Here is a 22,494-nt window from a genome sequence, read left to right as displayed (position 1 = left end):
CCAATTCAATGAGTACAATTTCACCGTTAATTTGCATGACTCACTTAAAGTCAGAGTAAAACTCTTAATTGATTTACTGAAATGGGTATTAAAAAGAATGGAACATAAGATAATTTCAAATCTATTTGAGTTGCAACATCTCAATTATTGTATGGATTTCATTTGTTTTTTTGTCTAATCCTCTTATTATAATGGAAAGAGACCTACTAATTAGAATTCAATTGAAAGTTAAATAAAATGTAGTTGAGACTTATTTTACTTCCTTTAGTTCGTGGATTAACCATTCATTCAATATTATATAGTCCTTGAGAGACTGCCGCACATACCCTTCACAACAATCACATCTAAAGGTAAGTTTAAGATCATTATTATGTAATAATGTTGAAAAAAGAGTGTGAATCTACTTAATAGTTTTTTACTTAGATATTTATCCATATCATTTACTTTCATCCATATCTGTCAACCCAAGTTGCATCTAAACTTCACATATTAGACATAAACGGATTTCTTACTTTTTTTTTTTTTTTTAAAAACAAAACGATATTCATTCATTCAAATCGATAAAGTACATCAAATACAAATATCGCTAAAAACGTAAAGGGTGAATCTGCGAACAAACTCACAGCACCCAAGTTAATGACATACAACGACAAAATGCCTACAAATAATATGATAAAACTTAAGTCACCGAAATACCCATGCTTCAGGATCTGCAACATTGACGTCCAAATCATTAGTTTAATTTGTAATGACTGATGTAGATCTTTCAAGAGGAATTGAACAAACACCGCGACAAAACACGAAATCAAACGCCGCACAAGACGACAAATAACACAACGCCGCACTTAGACGACGAAATCACAAAAAACGAAAGGAAAAACTTGATAAATGTGAAAGCCACTTATTTAGATTGAAAGAAAAGGGAAAAAAAGATGTAGAGGAGTGATTCTAGGTCAAAAAATGACCTAAAACCACCCTTCTTCGATGAACGAAGGAGAATGAAAGTTTAAAGAGAAGTTGAAGTTTCTCTAATATGGAACCAACTAGTTAATATTTTTAATACACTGTTTTCACAACACTTCTCGTTTGGATGAATAATAGAATGGTACATTAAGTCAAAAGTTTAACCATCATAACTCAAGGTTTAATCAACAATCAAACACTTAACCATTATACAGAAGTCATAACACAAAGCTTAACCATTATACAGAAGTCATAACACAAGGTTCAATTTTTTCTTTCAGAATGGTCGCCTTCCACTTTGGATATAATGCTTCTTTTTTGGATATAGTATAGCATTAACAATGTTCCTTTTAGATATAATATAGCATTGATATAATACTGATGGTGCTCTTTTTGGTATATTTTGCGTATGTAATTGACTAATCACCACTCTCTTAATCGTCAATATTATTTATATTTATGTTAATGTGCTACGAGTCTAGTTTCTTGTGTTTGTTAATATATTTTCATATTAAAAAAAGGTTATAATTATATTATACATTTAATTATATAATTTTTTTTATTAACGTATCCCAGCCGTATCGTATCTTGATTTTTGAAATTTTCCCGTATCAACGTATCGGTGCAGTATCGTATCCGTATCGTATCTCGTATCCAGGCTTCACAGGAGAGGACGCTAAGTTTGTACTATTAAAGCAAGAACGTCACATGATGGTCAATCTAATTGTGACACATAGACCAATTTAACTATTTTTTTGTCCCTAAATGTAAGCATCCATTTGACTTTATTTTTGTCCCTAAATGTAAACTCCTTTTCAAATTATTAGATGCATTTATTATTTTTTTTCTTAAAGATACCCCTAATTAATACTACTAATTTGTCTTGAAATTTGAAAAGTTAAATTTAATACACATACAAACAAAAGACAATTTGATAATATTAACACACAAAACAACACATTAATTACACGACAACGTTTCTTAAGAAATGTGAAAAAAAACAAAGGAGGTTTACATATAGAGATAGATGAAGTAGTAGTTAACCAGACCCTTTCAATGAATGAATCAATTAAACTTGCAAGTGTAGGTAGATAAATGAATCAAAACCAAAAAACTCCGATAATCTAACACAATTGTGAGCAATTCTTGTGTGGACCTAAAGATTTGGACAAATAATTTGATCACACACTCATAAAAATGAATATCACATAATTAATTAAAAAACACTCATTATTTTTTGTGAGTGTGACTAAAAGATGTGACCAAAGTTTTGTGTCCATATTAGAACTATTCCCCAATCCGGTTCACACACGTACAAACATGTATTAACTAACGACTAATACCTCAAATTCGTCCTTGAATTTTGAAAAATCGGCCAATTTCGTCCCTGAATTTTGCGAAATATCAAATTAGTCCCTGAATTTACAAAATGTCAATCAAATCAGTCCCTCCGTTAAGTTGGCCTGTTAACGAAGGTGACGTGTCACGTTAACCTCTGACAAAGCTTACCACGTCAGATGCCACGCAAGCAGGGACCAAACTGATTGATTTACACAAAATTTCGAAGGACGAAATTGATGGATTTACACAAAATTTCCAAGGACCAAATTGATGGATTTTCAGAAAATTGGCAACGGCTCTTTCCCTTCTTTGTGAGTAACGGCTCTTTCTCCACTTCCTCATTAAGGGCTATTTCTTTCCCAAATATATAAATTTGGAACCCTAATGTTATAATTCCTTACATAGAGTTCAAAATCCCCAAAATTTATTCCATGAATTGATGTAAAATTTCTTCCCCAATTCAAAAAACTTAGAACCCTAATTTTTTTGATTAAATTCGAAATTCATAAATCAAGTGGTCTGCCTTGTAGATTCAGTGTTTAGAATTGATGGGTGGTGCACGAATGGGTCCTTGAATTATATTCATATCCATCATTTCGATCCTCAAATTAGTGAAGATACCATCAAATTGGTCCTTGAATTATCATAACAAATATCAATGTGATCCTTTGTGCATACATTTGCTGAACAAAGTAAAATGTAAAAGACAAACACTTTGATTATAAAAAGACAAACATTTGCATTATATCCTAAGTCAATATTCGATGTTAATAAGTCATTACATAGCCAAAAAAACAACAGTACATAGTCAAAAAAACATTAATTAAACTAGTCCAAAAGCATAATTAAAACATGCATCACTATTTTGGAAATCCTGGAGTTGGGATAAACTCCATGTATTGGGGTTGAGTAGAAGCGGATGGCCCGTAATTTGGATTTGGAACTATAACAACATCCTCTTGTTGCACCTCAGTAGCAACATTCTCAACAACAGTTTCCACACTTGCCACATTACTTTGTACTTGTTCTTTAGACTCAGTGTCAATCCAATTCTTTGGTCTCCTTGAATTATATTCATATCCATCATTTCTAAGTTTTTTGAATTGGGGAAGAAATTTTACATCAATTCATGGAAGAAATTTTGGGGATTTTGAACTCTATGTAAGGAATTATAACATTAGGGTTTCAAATTTATATATTTGGGGAAGAAATAGCCTTTAATGAGGAAGTGGAGAAAGAGTCGTTACTCACAAAGAATGGAAAGAGCCGTTGCCAATTTTCTGAAAATCCATCAATTTGGTCCTTGGAAATTTTGTGTAAATCCATCAATTTCGTCCTTCGAAATTTTGTGTAAATCAATCAGTTTGGTCCCTGCTTGCGTGACATCTGACGTGGTAAGCTTTGTCAGAGGTTAACGTGACACGTCACCTCCGTTAACAGTCCAACTTAACGGAGGGACTGATTTGATTGACATTTTGTAAATTCAGGGACTAATTTGATATTTCGCAAAATTCAGGGACGAAATTGGCCGATTTTTCAAAATTCAAGGACGAATTTGAGGTATTAGTCATCAACAAAAAAACAAAGATACCAACTCACCAATCATGGATCCCATTATCTCATAGTTACATTCGTCAACAAAACAAATAGTTACATAAACTTTGGCTGAGTGAGTTATTCCCATAATCTCATTCATTTGGTTTCATACTTTCATTTCATGCTCCAACACCATAATGGATCCCCACCCAAACCCAGGAACCTACCCAATCCTCAATTACGTCATGTCCCGTCTCCCATCCTTCACCTCCAAATCCTCACCATCTAAATCCGATGTCGAACAACCACCACCCTCCTCCTCAATCATCGGCCAAATGCCCAATCTCACAGACCCAAAACTCCTCGCCGCGATGACCCACGCCATCTCCGACGTCTCACAAGCCCGATCAGTCCTCAACCTCATAGGCGATCGGCCCACCCACGAAGAAGTCGACAATGCGAAGGCTAAACTCGTCGACCTCGAAGCACATTTGTTACGTCAATTGGAAGAGATTGTTGCCCTTCCTCGGCCTCCTGAGATTGATGAACAAAAGTGGATAATTCATGTTACGGAAAGAGAAACTAAATGTAGAGAAAATGTTGAGAATGAGAAGCGTGGTTATAAAGAGCTTTTGCAAAAAGATGAGATGCATGAAGCTTATGAGAAGCTACTTAAGGATGCGGAGATTAGGCTTGTGAAGATTTATGAGAATGATGGTGGAGATGGTAATGATGATAATGACGTGGTTGAAGATAAGGAATGTGAAGAACGTGTTATGAGGATATTGCAGGAGGTACGTGAGAAAGATGGTCAGCGTGTTGATCTTTCCGGGCAACGGTTGACGATGTTGCCGGAGGCGGTTTGTCAAGTTTCTTCCTTGGTTGTGCTTAACCTCTCCACTAATAAGCTTTCGGTAACAATGCTTACATTCTAAGCATTTCATTCTTTTCGTTCTTATGATGGAAGGCGTGTTCGGTGTTTGGGTGTAATTACTTTAAATTATGTAATTTTCTTAAATTATTATTGGTGTCAATGTGCAAGTATTGTGTCAGGTGTATGTGTGTCTATGCTTTATAGTGGACAAGTTCCATTTTAGTGTTAGATATAGGGCATATTTGAATCGACTTATTTGAGTTTATCCACCGACAAAAGTTTTGTGAGACTGTTAGGGAGGACTCGTGAAAATAGCTTATGAGAGTTTTCATAAGCTTTTTTTCAACTTATTTTCATATGATCTCCAATCTAGCTTATAAAAACAATTTAACGTTATTTTATCTTTTGCTATAAAAATAGCTTATGCAAGCTTATACATAAGTGCTTATCATGATGCGTTTGTGCTATAAGTTGCAAATAAGTTGTTTATCCAAACATGCCCATAATTTGAGTTTAATTTTTCATTGGTGATTAAGTTGAGCTTAATTTGAGTTTAACAATTACGATTGGTTATTGTTTAATGGTGAAACTTCTGTGACTTTGCCGGGTGATATACAGTGCTCGCATTGTAGTGTTTATTGTTTAGGTTGAATGAATGACTTGATTTTCTCTTGGTGGTTCTCTCCTTTTAAGTCACAGGTTTCCTTCTAGTCCGGTGGATATCTCGCGCCATATTTTAAGGATATTTGGCTAGGGATTCTTTAACACAACCATGTAGTCGCTATTTTACTCAGACCCTATTCGGATTGGTCAGTCCCGGATCATGTCGAGTACGGGAAGGTGCCATCCAAGTATTAGAATGTCGGGTCACTAAAGCCTTCTAGTTCTAACTGAGCTAAGTCAAAATCTCGTGACAGTCGACAACCTTCAAACATGAGTCCTCCAAAGGAAAGATGCTTAGAGTGCGTGGTTCGGTCAACAGTGTGGGTTGGGAATGGAAACAATCTTGGGATGGTCCATTTATTTTGAGTGATTAATGTTTGGGATTGAGGATTTTATTTTCATTTTTTTTAATGGATTTTTTTGCCATGTTTTACTAGTGTTAAATTATGAACAAGAAGTAACTGATACATGTGAACCACATATGCTTGAATTTTATAGTTAGTCTCAAAGGTGAAATTTAGGAAATGGTGGATTATGAACTAACCTTCTTCTTCTTTGTAATTTACATTCTTTGAACTAGATTTCCAAGAGGAGATTTCTTATTTGATTTATTTATTTTGGCTGCATATGATAGGTGATTCCTGACACAATATCAGGATTGCTAAATCTAGAGGATCTTAATATCTCTTCAAATATTTTGAAGTCACTTCCAGATTCAATTGGCTTTTTACAAAAGTTGAAAATTCTCTCTGTGTCTGGAAATAAGTTGAGTGCTCTTCCTGATTCCATCGGTCAGTGCAGGTAACAAGATATTCTACAGATAAGTTTAGGCAAAACTACTCTTTATATTATTTTCGATGTTGTTAATTTGGGTAATAATTGTGGTTTAACATATAAGGGCAACATTAGATTTGAAGTATATAGTCTTTCCATTTATATATGTCTTTATTGAACTAATTTTATTCATCGCTCTTTAATTTTGCATTTCCATATAAATAAAATTGTTAAATGTTATTGAAAATTTTCGATCTAGGTCATTGTTGAACTATTTTATTTACAACTTGTGACCTAAAATATATTGCTGAAGTGTCTCAAAACATGTTACAAGCATGAATGATGTAGCATTCTGACTTCAGTTATAAACAGATGCTGCGACATATGTGAAGGTTCTGTTACAATTTGTTATAATTTTCTTACAGTTTGTTAATCAGCTAATTGTCATAACTGATTTAACAGAATCATATTTTGTAGACTTGTTAGCTTATTTTCATGTTTATATAAATAGCATATAGTATCTCTATGTGAGTAATCCAAGGAATCGAATTGTGAAGCACTTCACGTAAACTGTCTACAATTTGAAAAGAGAATTAGAGAGATAAAAGAGAATTGTGTAAAAATAGAGTGGGAAAGACGTTGAAATTCTTGTAACTGTTTCTCAATTGGGTTATTGGTAGGGGGCAAAGAAAAACGCTATGACAATGACTTGATCTTGTATTGTTCCTCATCATAGTGAAAACTTGCTTCTCTCACTCTCCCGTGGAGTAGGTATCAAGACTAAACCACGTGAATTATTGGTGTTATCTTCCTTCTCTCGTCTTTAATTGTTTCGGGTTTGCTTGTTAAGTTTTCTGGTTTGTTTGGTTTATTGCATTCTTGGGTCAAGTGGTTTTGTTGATTTCATTTCGTAGCAATTATTGTCATATCTATAACATATACTTTTGAATTGTGCAACATCTCATTAACAATTTGAAGCCTTTATTTGTTTCTTTATATGCATCTAAGCTATGAATGTCTATTATTATTGATTGAATTATTTGTAATTTAAATGATCAGATCGTTGGTGGAGCTGGATGCCAGCTTTAACAGTCTGTCATATTTGCCAACAAACATTGGATTTGAATTACAGAATTTACAGAAGCTCTTGATTGGTTTAAACAAGATACGATCCCTTCCCTCGTCTATTTGCGAGATGAAGTCACTGCGCTATCTAGATGCGCACTTTAATGAACTACATGGGCTTCCTATTGCAATCGGGAAATTGACTAGTCTTGAATTTCTAAACCTGAGTAGTAACTTCAGCGATCTTCAAGAAATACCAGAGACATTTGGTGATTTGAGTAGCCTCAAGGAATTGGATCTTAGCAACAATCAAATTCATGCACTTCCTGATACATTTGGCCGCCTTGATAGTTTAATCAAGCTAAACTTAGAGCAGAACCCTATTGAATTGCCACCTATGGAGATTGTAAATGAAGGTGTCCAAGCCATCAAGTCTTACATGGCCAAGAGGTGGATTGATATATTGGCAGAGGAAGAGAGGAAAAAGACACATGAATCGGAAGAACAAGGACAGAGTGGTTGGCTAACAAGAAGTCTCTCCATGTTGAAGAACGTTCCTGGAAATGTAACTGAGTATATTGAAAGTGTCGTCTCCCCAAAAACTCCCAAAACTCCCAAGACTCCTAGAAGTAATTTTCTTGATCAGGAACTATAAATCTATGAAGTGATACTCCAACAAAAATTGGGGGACTTGACATGGAAGCTGCCTAACGTATTTTACTTAAGGAGAGTGGATGGTAACATAATTTAATTTTAACTATATCTTGCATAATAGCAATTTTGTTTGCATGTGAATCGTGATAGAAAAATAAGAAAAAATTTACTTTTATTTTAAAGTATTTTCCTCCAATAGTCCAACCTTCGTGTTATTTATAGCTCCACATTTTTCCACCAAAATTAAAAAGCTTTATAGTTTTCACTTTTTTTTTTTATGGGTCATTTATAGTTCTAGTTCTTATTCTTAATATGTAATGTACGTACACACAGCTTTGAACATCCTTAATGGTGATTGCTATTGTAAAAATAGTGTTTACAATACACGACTATTTTCAAGCATTTTGTTGCAATGAAGTACTCTTCGACCTTTCTCTACCAATTACTAGTACTTGATCAGTGTTAACCAGAGAAGCCATATAGTGATACAGAGCTTACTAGTACTACCACACGCGTTGAAGCAAATTGTGGATGTGAAATGAAGGAATATGTGAGGTGTGCTGTGCTCACAAGGACATACTTTATTGCTATCTTTCCTTGGTGTGCTGCTTGATGGTGGTTCCTTAAGTGGTACTACCATCGGTGGTGTTGTAAAGCTGATAAGGCTTTGGTGAGTTAGAAGTTATAATTCTGCTCTACACCCAGCACATTTTGCTTGCGCCCTGCAACCGTTCTAAATATAACTCTGCGCGAGTTAAGTAACGCAGCGAGATTTAACATGCGCACCTCACAAGCTCTGCGTGACTTAAGTCGCGCACCACTGAGCCTATGCGCGAGTTAACTTGCGCAAGTTGGCCGGTGGTAAAAACTGAAGCACAAACGTTTCTTGGACGGTAGTCAATGGCTTTGATTGGATTTTACATGTTTTTCTTAAGTTTTTCACACGTATAAAAATCCTCACATACTTCCTATTTTCCTCACATTTTCTCCTCCCACTCTCTCCCCTCCTCCTCCTCCTCCTCCTCCTCCTCCTCCTCCTCCTCCTCCTCCTCCTCCTCCTCCTTCTTCTTCTTCTTCGTCCTCCTCCTCCTCCTCCTCCTCCTCTTCTTGGGGGAATAAATAAATTAGAATGAAAATTGAATTAGTATAAAATCGAATTTATTTTAAGTGCATAAATAATTTAGAATAAAATAAAATAAAATAGAATTTATATTTAGACTTTGCGCCATATTGATTAAATAAAATAATTTATTGAATCATATTGAATAAATAAAATATTTTCGACTTTGCACCATATTGAATAAATAAATAAAAAAGTAGGCACTTTACGCCACTTAAAGTTCGCATTAGTTTACAGTTGCGCCGCTTAACATGCGCAACGCTACTTAACTTGCGCACAAGTTTACACTTGCGCTAGTTAACTAGCGCAGGGGCATTTTGGACATGGTTGCAGGGTGCGAGCGAAATGTGCTGGGTGAAGAGCAAAATTCTAAAAGTTATGACATTTGGTTAAAATATCGTGTCCAACTTATTTGTGTGAATTATTTCAATATGATGATCATTGACTCGCCAAAAGAGTAATCACCTAACACATATATAGTCAATTAATTGTTTGATGATCTCATGATTGGTTAATTAAAAATGCTAACATGTGTGATTAGAGAATTGTTTAACATGAGTAATTTTTACACAAAAAGTTGTGTAATTTTTACCTTTTGACTTGTATTTTCAATATTAATTTTCTTGTTATAAAGTTTCTCAAACAATGTCCAATATCCTTTACTCAAGCACTTGTCAAGCAAAACAGTTAATGGAAACTACCGACAATATCCATGTAATCCACATATTTATGGAGTATAGAACAGTGCAAAAAGAGACCGCATATCTAATTGAGAAACTACTGTAAAAACATGCAATCCATACTAGTAGTAAATTTATATATAGAAACAACTAGAAGCTACTCACATTAATAATTTGATCCTAAGATCTGATATAATTGTAGGCATATCAATTTCGAAAGGAAAATAAAATCAATTTCGGAATTTTTTTTTCCCTTTTTCTCAGATTTTCTTTTATCAATATATATAAGGTAAATCTTAGGTATTTGGAGTTTGGTTTGTCGAAAAAATCTGTTTAACATCTGAATTAATTTTAAAATAGATTGATGTAAAAATATGATATGATATTGGATGAGAGATACCTACCTACTCAATCAAACTTGTATTCACTAACAAGTTTTCTAAGGATAATCGTTAAGAAATTCGATAGAAAAAGTATACTTAAAAAATGATGTATATTTTGAGCCTGACCCAAATTATACTATCATATAGTAACGCGGTTGTAATAATTGTTGATGTTAGGCTGGGAGGAAGAATAACACACTGTAGCATTCGATAGGAACTTGTAATCACTTTAGGAATATTTCCTTTTCTCAGACCCTCAATATACACCGTAGACATTATGCTATTATTTATAATTTATTTATTATAAATTACAATTTCACAGCCATCACTATGCTAAGTCCTAAAACCACCACCTCTCCAATAGCCCATGTGCTGCACATGATTGATGCAATAATATAATATAGTCCACCATTGTAAAGCACTAGTTAGTGGCTACATTACATTACATATATTATATATACACCAATTTGTTCTTCTTTGTTATTATTAATTTTAGCATCTTCCTTTGGTTTATGAGAGCCTGCTGCCAAAGTATGACCAGAATTATTAGCATAATCACAATCACAACGTTGTTGGTCACCTTGGCCGTGTTCTATTTTGTTTTCAACCATTCGAATGTACCCTTTCTTTACATGGCCGTCACTGTGGTGGTTGCGTCGGTGATGATCTTGTCTTTCCGAGCAATCATGGTGATATGGATCACATTATTTGTGCTTTTAACTTTTGCAGGCAACCGTCGCAAGGTTTTGGTTCAACGAGGTAGACGAATAACACTTGATGTGGTGTGGCACTTGGTCAGAGTCTTATTCAGATCAAATAAGTAAATTAGTTTCGAGTTTTCTTTATCATGATTATTACTACTAAGCTAGTAGTAGATTTATTATTACATCTTCATAGAAGATTTAGATCGATATTGTTTAGGAAAAAAAAACTAGTTGAATATGTTTCTGACTTCGTGTAATGAGCAAATAACTTTTCAGGCATAGAAAAATTACATGTAATTAACATTGACATCTTTTGAAACTTTGAGGGGAGATTCTAAAGCTTTGCATTTTTTTATATTATTTTCATTTGGTTGGCTCTGTTCCTGAAAACTCCAGTTTTTGATTGTCTTGAAAAACTTGTTGTTGTCTATTGTAAACATGAATTATCATTGCTTGCCCGTATGTAAATCTTATAATTTGGATCCCATTAATTTTTTTTCTTTCTATTTTCTGAAGCACATAACTTTTCTATAGAATTCCTTAAAAAAAATCTGTAGAAAATATCTTATATTATTGTACCAAAACGAAAAAGAATATCTTTAAAATCTCTTAAGATTAATTTTAGTTATTATTGTACTTGTTATTTTTTTTTTTTTGTGGTGGCCGGGGTTTGAACCCCGGACCTTGTATATTTTATACATTGTCCATACCAATTAAGCTAAGCTCACGAGGATATTGTACTTGTTATTGATTCTCGCTTAAAGACGGGCACATTCCTTTTGTTTTTATTGGTAATGAGCGATAAAACGGTAAAAATTAATTAAGTGAAGGTAAAATTGGTAGAAAAAATATTACCACAAAATATAATATTTTCATATAAGATCAAAATAAGGTTTTTTATGATGTTCAATATTTTTTTTTAAGAAACTAAAATGGATTAAAATACTGAAAGCTTGGAGATTTCAGCACAAGGAGTGCCAAAACCCCAGCTAAAAGAGTCAATTACAAGAGTGCCAAAAGGCCAAAACAAGAACAAAAAAGAAGGCTACCCTGTTACATAAATATTCCTAAGCAAGGTAAAGGGTTCAACCACCATGAATGGTAGGAGAAAACAAAACTAGGTCGGTTCGCTTTCAGCCACCAGTATGATTGGAGCTTAACTTTATCTAACAATTGATTAAAAGAAGCTTCTTTTTGGTGAAATATGCGAGCATTTCTTTCACGCCAGATCACCCACACACAAGATAGCCAAATAAGATTAAGTGTTGAGCGTTTGCTATTAGAGAAGCCGCTAAAGGTGCCAAATTGATATAAATGGTCTAACACATTTTCCGGAAGCACTAATTGGTAACCCAGCCAGTGATAAATGCCATACCAAAGTTTGCCAAAAAAATCACAAGAGATGAATAAGTGTTTTGCATCTTCTATCATGCCGCATCGCCCCACGCAAAAATGAACATTCGGATGTAAAATGTGTCTTTTGATTAAATTGTCCGTTGTAGGTAATCTATCACGTAATAAGCGCCAAGCGAAGAGACTGATTTTCAAAGGCACTTCCTTGTTCCAAATTTCAGTCATGTGAGTAACCGACAAGTTGTTACTGGTGAATGTCAACAGATGATTATAAGCACTTGTAACATTATAACTGTTGGAGGCATGCAAGTGCCAAATCCACCTGTCAAGATGATTAGGCTGCAAAACAATATTAGATAAAATATCACAACATTCCTGCACTTTCTCTTCCTCCCAAGCCAACAAACGTCGCCGCCACTGCCAAGCTTCACCCTCAACCCCCCACCCAGAAGAATACATTTCAGCCACAGTTGCCAAATTATTAGTAGCAAGATAAAAAAGGCGACTGAAACTATTCTTCAAAACTAACCCATCAATCCAAGGATCCCACCAAAATAAAGTTTGGGCACCATTTCCCACCTCCCGCCCAACATTATCATCAATCCAACTCCCACCTCCCACACCAGCCCCATTTTTAACATTTATCAAATTATTCCACCAAATAGAGTTAAACCGCCCATCCTCGACAATTTTACCTCCTACCCCACCGTATCTAGCAGATAAAACGCTATACCACAAACTTCTATTTTCAACCCGCATCCGCCAACACCATTTACCAAGTAAAGCTAAATTAAATTCCTGAATCCTTCGCACACCTAAACCTCCCTCCTCCTTTTTGGAACAAATAGTGTCCCAGTTAATCCAAGAAATTTTCCTAACCTCCTCACAACCCCCAAAAAAAAACAATTAAATATAGATTCAATGGAAGAAATGATACCCGCGAGAGCTTTGAAGAAGGAAAGAAAGTAGACTGGAAGAGAGGACAAGACAGACTTTAGGAGAACTAAACGACCACCCAAAGAAAGATTTCTACTCTTCCAACCAGATAATCTTGACTTAATACGGTCAGTCAACGGTTGCCAAAATTTTAGTTTTCGAGAATCCCCACCTATAGGCAACCCCAGATAAAGGAAGGGGACTCTGCCCAATTTGCAATTAAGAACAGAAGCTGCCTCAACCAACCAAGAATCATGAATATTAACACCAACTAACATACTTTTGTGGAAGTTCACCATAAGACCAGAAGTCACTTCAAAGAGAAGAAGCAGAGCTTTCAACGCTCTAATATTGGCCCAGCTTCGCTCCCCAATCAACAAGGTGTCATCAGCAAATTGAAGATGAGTGATGGAAATAGGATTATTTGCGCCAACCTTGTAGCCAGAGAATAGGCCAACCTCTACAAGAGCCTTCATCATAACATTTAACCCTTCAGCTGCTATTTAAAATAGAAAAGGTGAAAGAGGGCCACCTTGTCTCAACCCTCGTTCAAGTTTGAATTCATCTGTTGGGCTACCATTAACAAGAACAGAAGCTGAGGCTGTATTGACACATTCCATAATCCACTTACGCCATAATGTAGGAAAATTCATTTTTTTCATGACAGCTTCAAGGTATGACCAATTAATGGAATCAAAGGTCTTCTCAAAATCAACCTTGAATAAGAGCAAATCTTTTTTTCAGGCGCTTAGCATCTTCCACAATCTCATTAGCGATGAGAATACCATCAAGAATTTGCCTACCATGAATAAAAGCTGATTGAGTTTCTGAAATAACACTAGACATAACCCTTCGCAATCTATTGGAGAGAACTTTGGAAAGAATTTTGTAAAGACTTCCAACCATAGATATTGATCTGAAATCATTCAGGCGTTGCGGACACTCGATTTTAGGAATTAAAGCAATAAAAGTACTGTTGATGCCTTTTGACAACTTCCCATTCCTATGAAAATCAGAAAAGAAGTGCATAATATCATCACGGAGCTCCGGCCAAAAATCCTTAACAAACCCCATATTAACACCATCTGGTCCAGGACTTTTAAAACTTTCACAATCCCAAACAGCTTGTTTAACTTCGTCAATTGAAAATGGTTTAGTTAGCTCACCACATTGGCCTAAATTAAGCATATTAAAATTGAGATTCTCAATGCTAGGTCTTTCAACTGCCACGGATTTAAAATGAGATGAGAAGTGATTGAAAACCAGTTCTCTGATTTAAAATGAGATGTTCAATATTGTTTCTATTGCTGTGAATTGTTCTCCTAATGTTGTAGATTGTTCATGTTTTAATGAGGTTCAACCAATTTTTAATTGATAAATTAAATAATATTATAAAAAATGAAAAATAGTTTAAATTAAGGGTATAATTGAAAAGAATTTTTTTAACCCAAAATTGTTTATCCCCTTTATATATTGTTATTTGTACAATATTCGATCTATATATTGTTTTTTTTCTTTTGAACAGATTCGGTCTATTAATATCTCTATAATAAATAGGATTTAGTATTTTTTTTAAGTATTATTTAGTCTTTTGTATTGTATCAAGTTAATATCAAACATATTTGAACATAGTATCAATAGCCGATTTGATCTTTTGACATGTCTTGCCACTATTCCATTGTCGAGTTGTCAAGAGTTCGAGAATACGAGAGAAAATAAGATATGCGTTGATAATGTAAAACCATCCAATAGTAACCATTTATTTCTCCAAATCATCCACTACATCCCAATGTAATGGTATGTCATACAAATATTTGGTTTATGGTATGACATGGAGAAATAATATTTTCACATGCCCAATTGACCATTGGTTCAAATATTATTTAGGGAATAAACTCATCATTTTAGTCCATAAATTATTTCAGAGCCCGTTTGTTATAACTTTTTTCAGGAAAAAATCATTTTTCTTAAAATAATCACTTTTAAGAGTTTTGCATCAGTTTGTTACAGTTTAAAAAAAAATCAGAATCTAACAAAAATCTAAAAATAGATTCAAATAAGAAGCTGTTAAGAGCAGCTTCTCAAAAATTAGATCTTTTTTAGAGGAGAGAGAAAATATGTTTTAAAAGATTAAACTAATTTTGTAATAAAAAAAATCTCATCCCTTTTATATAGTTGTATACAAACAAATTAAATTATTTGTTTAAAAAAAGTGATTTTTATTGTGGTAAACAAACGCAAAATAGAATCTGATTTTTCATACAATCTCTAAAATATAATATCTAAATTATTTTATGTGAAAATCACTTTTATTTTAATCCTTAACAAACGGGGCCTAAATCAACGACCTTAAACTACAAAAAACAAATAAAATTAATTTAATCCTTAAACTATCATAAAAAACAACCGATTTTGTTATTTGAGGGACCAAATAGTTGGATGAGAGAATAACTTATGGACTTTTAGTTGATTTTTAATAGTTTACGGATAAAATTGTCTGATTATTGTTATTTAGGTCTATTTGAAATTGACACTCCTACTTAATTGGCCTACCTTTATTCGTTTTAAGTTGCAACACTTTCAAGTTTGGTTTCAGCTTTTCGAGTGAGTGTTATTCCAAATATTTTTGCAACTAAAAATTGCTTCCCACAACTAATTTCCCGAAAATCAATCTAAAAAAAACAAATAATAAGTCAAAGAAGAAATTTAGAGAAGTATCACTCTCCTCACACTCCCTCCATTCATCCTTCATCACTTTCATTATTGTATCTATGGGCTCTGCTCTGGTGATAAAGGTTCGATCTTTATTTCCCACTTTCTCTCTATTTTTTGTTTCATTACTTTGCTTTGAATTCATTTTCATTTTTTGTTATGTTATTTTTCCTGCGTTATGCACTATTTTAGTCAATTAGGTATTGCATGGTCGAAGTGAATTTTATCAGTATTTATGAAGCACGGATACTCTGAATTATGTGATTTTTTTTCAAATTATTATAGGTATAGGTATAGGTGTCAGTGCGTCCGTAGTATTTGATTGCATGAAACTTTTTTGCATGAAGTTTTTGTGCATGCCTTTCTAATTTCGGTTTTAGTTTTATTGTTTTGATGATAGAAACGCGGATATAACAAATTGAAATTGCAAGGGATGCATGTTACGTTAATTAGGTTTCCATAAGAATGATTTGTTTGTTCTTTTTTTTTTTTTTTTTGGTGTACGTGGACCTCTAAAAATGTCAAAAGTTTTCTTGTAATATTCCATGGATGTTAAGAAGATTTTCTTGTCACATGGATAAGACTGCTTTCAATACACAAGATGGTGGTGACCCTTCCGCGTATGCGGAACTTTACTGCACCGGCTGCCTTTTTTTATTCCATGGATGTCAATCATTTCGTGTCATCAGATTGTATGTCGTGTTTTTTAAAACACATCACCTCATTATTTGTTTTGTCTAGAAACTTCATGTATATAAATTTCGTAAGTAAGGGACCAAATCTGCAATTAAGTTTGAATAATAAAAAAAAAAATCTCCCAATAACATGTTTTTGACATATGATAGAAAGACTTCATGTAACGTCACTTGTGAACTCTCTGCAGGTGAAATATGGAAATACCTTCAGACGTTTCAGTGTTCATGTTGATGAGAATAATGAAGTGGATCTTAACATGGTTAGTTTGAAGGCTAAGATACGGTCTATTTTCAATTTTAGTCATGCAAATTTCATTCTGAGATATGTTGATGAAGAGGGTGACTTGGTGAATCTTGTGGATGATGATGATTTGCATGACATGATGAGCCAACAATTAGAATTCTTGAGGATTGAAGTACATATGATCCATAATCTTGGCAAAAAGATATGGAAGGAAATAATATTTAACGAAGAAATATTATTTTACAGTCTTGTTTATGTTTTTGTTGTTGTGGCTTTGGGTGTGTTGTGTTTAGCGATTGTTTTCAATCTACCAGACGACGAACCCACTGAAAGAAAATGGGTTAGAGCGTCTTTAGTTTTAGGTCTATTGACCCTTCTCAAGTCTATCATCCTCTAAATGAGTGAGTTTATCTGAAAGTAAGAAGAACTAAATTATTAGAAAAAAATAGTCTTTAGGAGGTTATTTGTTTATTTGAATCTGTCTTATTTTTAAGTGTTGGATTGTTAATTGGAACATTGGATGTTCTTGTGCTTTGACACAACAACATATCTTTGTTTTATATCATTTTATTTGATCTTATTTTATGTTTTATCATTGTTGATTGAGTCTTGTTTGAAGTAGATGTTTTAACCATGTTTTTTTTTACAACAATCATATTTGGGCATCTATATTGCTCTACATTTATTATATCACATTAGCATATCAAATCACTCTCTATTGTTTCTCTCTCAATGTATATACACTAATATAGAGTGTCTAACAAACATTTTTTTCCTAAGCAAAAATATATTAAAAGAAATGGTCTTGTTAACTTGTGTTTTTATGGTACATGTTAAGAAAAACAAACGTATAAATTTTTCAACGACAAAAACCATATTTTTTAATTTTAAAAAACTGAAAAACCTCTCTCTTCCTCTCTCTTCTCTCCTTCTCAAACCCCAGCCGTCACCCATTTCTTCTTTTTCTTCTTTTCAGAGGGGTGACACCCCTCCGAATTGTTTTTCCTTCTATCTTAATTGAATAAGTGATTTCACATATTTTTTGTTTTCTTTTGTTTATTTTTGTGATTTCGTCGTCTCTGAACGACTCTGTTTGTTTTGATTTCCCGTCTTTGTGCGGTGCGTTTTTGATTTCCCATCTTAGTGCTGTGTTTATTTGATTCAGGTTGAAAGATTAGCTTTGAGCAAGTGCATATCTGGTCAATGACAATGACTTTGGAGTCGTCAACTTTGCAGATTAAGAATATATATTGGTTAAGATTAAGAATATTTTTTTATTACCTTTAAATATTTTTTATTACCTTGAATAATGATAGACATCAATGAAATTAATTACAAATAATTACAAATATTTCCTTATTAAAGAATTAAATTTAATTAAGGAAAAAACTTAGTGTATTTCCTTATTTAATTTCAGGTTTTAAGTTCCTCGGTAGTTAACTCCCGAGGTTTTCCTCGACAGTTAACTGCAGCCGGATTATTAATTCTTCGGCAGTTAACTGCCGAGGGAGCAAAATCGTATTTTACTCGTGTTTCTCAGTCTTATCAAATGTGTAAACATCAATTCTCAAAAACTAGTGTGAAAGGATCCAAATCCCCGCAACTCATTGAGACTTTCCTACCCAACCCAAAACCTAATTTTGACTTCACAATTCAATGTCAATATAACTAAAGGGTAAAAAAGTAAAAACCGAATGGAAGAAAATAATAATACTTTTTTTTTTTACAAAAATAAACAATATTCATAATTCAAATTGATAGAACACATCGATATAATACAAATTCAAATTCGCTAAAAACAAGAATGATGAAACTGTGAACAAACTCACAACATGCATCTGTGTTAATAACATAAAACGGCAAAATACTTATGTCTACAAATATGACTATATTCAAGTCTCTGGAATACTCATACTCTACTCATACTCATGTCTCCGGATCTGCAACGTTGATGACACCAAAGTCATTGATCGAATCTGCAGTTTCTCAAAGCTAATCTTTCAACCTGAATCAAATATACACCGCACTAATTAGACAGGAAATAAAAAACACACCGCACAAAGACGGGAAATCAAAACAAACAGAGTCGTGCAGAGACGACGAAATCACAAAAACAAACGAAAGAAAACTGAAAATATGTGAAATCACTTATTCAATTAGGGTAGAAGGAAAAACAATTCGCAGGGGTGATTTTTGGGTCAAAATTGACCTTAAATCACCCCTCTGACAAAAAGAAAAAGAAGAAAGGGGCGACGGCTAGGGTTTGAGATGGATAGAAGAGAGAGAAAGAGAGAGGGTGTATGAAAATAATTATACTATAATCTATAAAATGTTTGGTTTGGGTGGCATTTGCATTTATTTATTACGGGAAGACTTGGGTGATGAATTTGCTTCAAAATATGTTAGAGTAATGACTCATTTTAAGTAGTTAGAAATATTGATGTAAACTTATTTATACTAGCGAAAATATGGGCACATATGTGCCCGTCTTTCTGCTTTTTTTATTGCATTAACGTTTGAAAATTATGAACGGTATTTTTTTATGAAATTTTGATTTTGATTAAAATTAAAAATATAAATATAAATGTTTGTTGCTTTCAAGTTATAACAAACCAAACTAACCATGTCCTCGTGAGCTTAGCTCAATTAGTATGGACAATGCATAGTATATGCAAGGTTCGGGGTTCAAACCATGGCCACTACCAAAAAACCAAACTGATTATGATTATCTATTTCAATGACACCTACAATATAACAAAAAAATATAATCTAATTTTTTTTTAATGACACCAACTTCAATCTTTATTATAGAATATTTTTAAGGGTATAATTGGAATACTTAAAAAGTAAATATAAATATACTCATCTAATGTTTTACAATTTTTAAATGATAAAGGAAAAAAACTGATATATATATATATATATATATATATATATATATATATATATATATATATATTGTTTGTTACATTTGTTTTAATATTTAAATTTATTCTTATCTATTTATTACATGTGTTATTTGTATTGAAAAATGAGGGTATTTTTGGAAAGGAAAAATCCAACTCAAAAGTGCTGAAAGGGGTAGTTTTCTTTATATATAGTATATATGTTTAGTCCTTACAAATAGGGGTCACTTGAGTTTTGGTTCATGAATTTGTTAATCCTTTCAATTTTGTTTTGCAAAGATTAATCACTCGAGTTTTAGTCCCCAAACCCATTTAATTACAGAAATGTCGCTGATTTGTTGACTTGATCAGGATGACAAGGAGAGAAGTTTGACAACTCATTAAAAACTAAACAGTATAGACGAAAATGCCCTTAGTTGTTCCAAACCATTATGGATTCTAAAGATCATTCTTTCACATTAGCTATAGAGAAGAAGGGAAACCACAATAAGGGAAGCGATGGGATGAAGTGAGGGAATATTGGTCATTTCACCAATGTCTGATGAAGGAAGAGGTATTTTAGTCAGATCACCCTCATTTTGTGTGAGCCAACATGTGGTTGGCCTATTCGTCAATGTCACATCAGCTAAATCATGATGTGGCATCAATAAAATGAGTTCAAGGATTAAAATTCAAATGATTAGTAATTGCATAAATTTTTTGAAAGGATTAGTAAGTACATAGACTAAAAATTAAGTGATTCCAATTTGTAGGGACTAAACATATAAATAAGTTTTGATTAAAACATTTCTTTATTTTTTTATGTTATTGACATTATTTACACGTTTTTAAAGTTATTTATAATTTACATAAAAAAATAATTTTTTGTTGTGTTTTTTCTCATTAAGGGTCTGATTTCTTAGATTAGAACATGACCTCCAAATTGTTTAAGAAGATCCTGGGGATAAGTTGAGTGGTGTACGAGAGAGAGTGTGATAGGAATATCGGGATGGAGAAGATAAACCATATGTTCAAATTGTAAACAAACCCATATTAAGAGAGTTAAACTATGTAACCTATATAAGCTTAAGGAGTATATTTGTACAACCAGTTTCTGAACAACATTTGGTACAACCATTTTTCCCTTCTTTTGCGAAAAAAACAAGAGAGAGAAATATGGAGATAAATAACGAGAAAACATTGTGAGTATGGAAGAGAGCGAGAGAAAGTTGTTCCAATTTTTTTTTATAAAATGATTGTATAAATATTATTTCTCTATCCGCGTATGTTGTACTTTTTTGTTTCTCTTTCATCTCCTTATTTTCCCTCCTTCATGGTTGTTGTGGTGGTGATCCCTTTTATTGATGTTTATGAGGTTGGAGATGAAAATTGTTTAATTCCTTGCATTTTATGGGTTTTGTATTTGTATTGAAAAAGATGAATTTTTTCTTTAAGAGCTAAGGACATTTTTGCCATTCCGTAATGAAACTAGCTAGAGTTCAGGAGGACATGTCTCAATCCCAATCAACACTGACATGCAAACAATTTTGTCACTTCAACAAATAAAAAGGATTGTCGGACTAAATCAAAAGTGACCTATGTTATAGGGACCATTTGTATAATTAAGTCTTTATTTCTTAGTAGATATCATCCAAAAGTACCAATTTTTTGTGATTGTGTGTAATTCTTCCATGAAAATGATATTTATACAATTATTATGGACAACTTTGAAACTACTATTTTTCATACTTTCAATGCTCTCTCTCTCTCGAAGTAGAAGCTTATCCCTAAAGTTATCACAAAATTGTTGTAAAAATATCATTACTCTTCTTCAATAGGTTTACCAATGTTGCGGTGGTGTCAAAAGGATTGAAGAAGTGTATAGAAAGATTTGATGGTGAAACACCCCAAACTTTCTGCAACCCATTATGCGATCCGACCTAATAGGATTTGGACCCACCAGAAGTAAATTTACTCCAAATCAGTCACAATATATCTTTCTTGCAAAAATTACCCTAGAGGCTTCTAATATTTCTCCCAACACCCCTCAAAAAGACAAAGATACCTAGCAACATTTAAGTGCATTTGTTTTTAGTAAATTTGTATCGTATCGGTGTACTCTATCAATTTAAATGAACGAATATAATTTATTGTTAGTCAAAGAAATAATTTGGCATAACATATTTTCTAATTAGGAATAACAGTGGAGAGAAAGTTCGGGCTCTACTCTAGTTAGGAATAACATTTTTTGTTTTGAAGGGAAACTTTTTTTTTTTTCTTGAAGCGGGAATATCAAATATACTCAATGGATATCTATAACACTTTTGGGGCACAAGTGAAGTGTATCGATTTTTTTTTAAGGAAGTGAAGTGTATCGATAAATGTACTCAATCGATAAATAGATATACCATTTTTTCGTTTTAATCTCTAAAAAAATTCTTTGACTATTAGTCTCCCAAAAGTTTCAATCACCACTTTTAATCTACTTGTAAATCAACAACTTATATTTAGATTTCATATTCTTGAACCACAATTTCCATAAATGTTTAGATTATAAGAATGTTTTAAAAAAATTATAATTTTTAAAATAAAAATATAAACTAATTATGAATTTTTAAGCATAAAAAACATAAAAAAATTCATATATGACACATGTTTTTGTTGAAAAATTATAAAAAATATTTAAAGATATTTTGTGGTGGTCGAAGTCTGAACCCTAGACCTTACATATTATTCACGGGGACCTTTTAAAGATATTCTAATAATATTATAAACAATCTTGGAAAATTTCATTAAATTTCAAAGAGAATTAAATAAATTTTTTTTTAGGTAAAAATAAAAAATAAATTTAGCCTAATGGATCATAATACCCAATTACGGGTCCCACAACAAAGTAACTTTACCGAAAAGTA

General features: G+C 33.0%; 1 protein-coding gene across 1 annotated transcript; it reads left to right on the top strand.

The window, feature by feature from the left end:
- The first annotated feature begins 3,953 nt into the window (after positions 1-3,953).
- Positions 3,954-8,249, top strand: LOC25493720 (plant intracellular Ras-group-related LRR protein 9). The gene is made up of 3 exons (XM_013602299.3): positions 3,954-4,754; positions 6,012-6,178; positions 7,211-8,249. Exons 1-3 carry the CDS (start codon positions 4,038-4,040, stop codon positions 7,869-7,871), a joined length of 1,545 nt encoding a protein of 514 aa, XP_013457753.1. The 5' UTR covers positions 3,954-4,037; the 3' UTR covers positions 7,872-8,249.
- The last annotated feature ends 14,245 nt before the right edge of the window (positions 8,250-22,494 follow it).

The sequence above is a fragment of the Medicago truncatula genome, chromosome 4, assembly GCF_003473485.1.
Source record: "Medicago truncatula cultivar Jemalong A17 chromosome 4, MtrunA17r5.0-ANR, whole genome shotgun sequence".
NCBI lineage: Eukaryota > Viridiplantae > Streptophyta > Magnoliopsida > Fabales > Fabaceae > Medicago > Medicago truncatula.
Note: the sequence above shows the minus strand (reverse complement) of the source record. Positions and strands in the feature narration are given on the sequence as shown.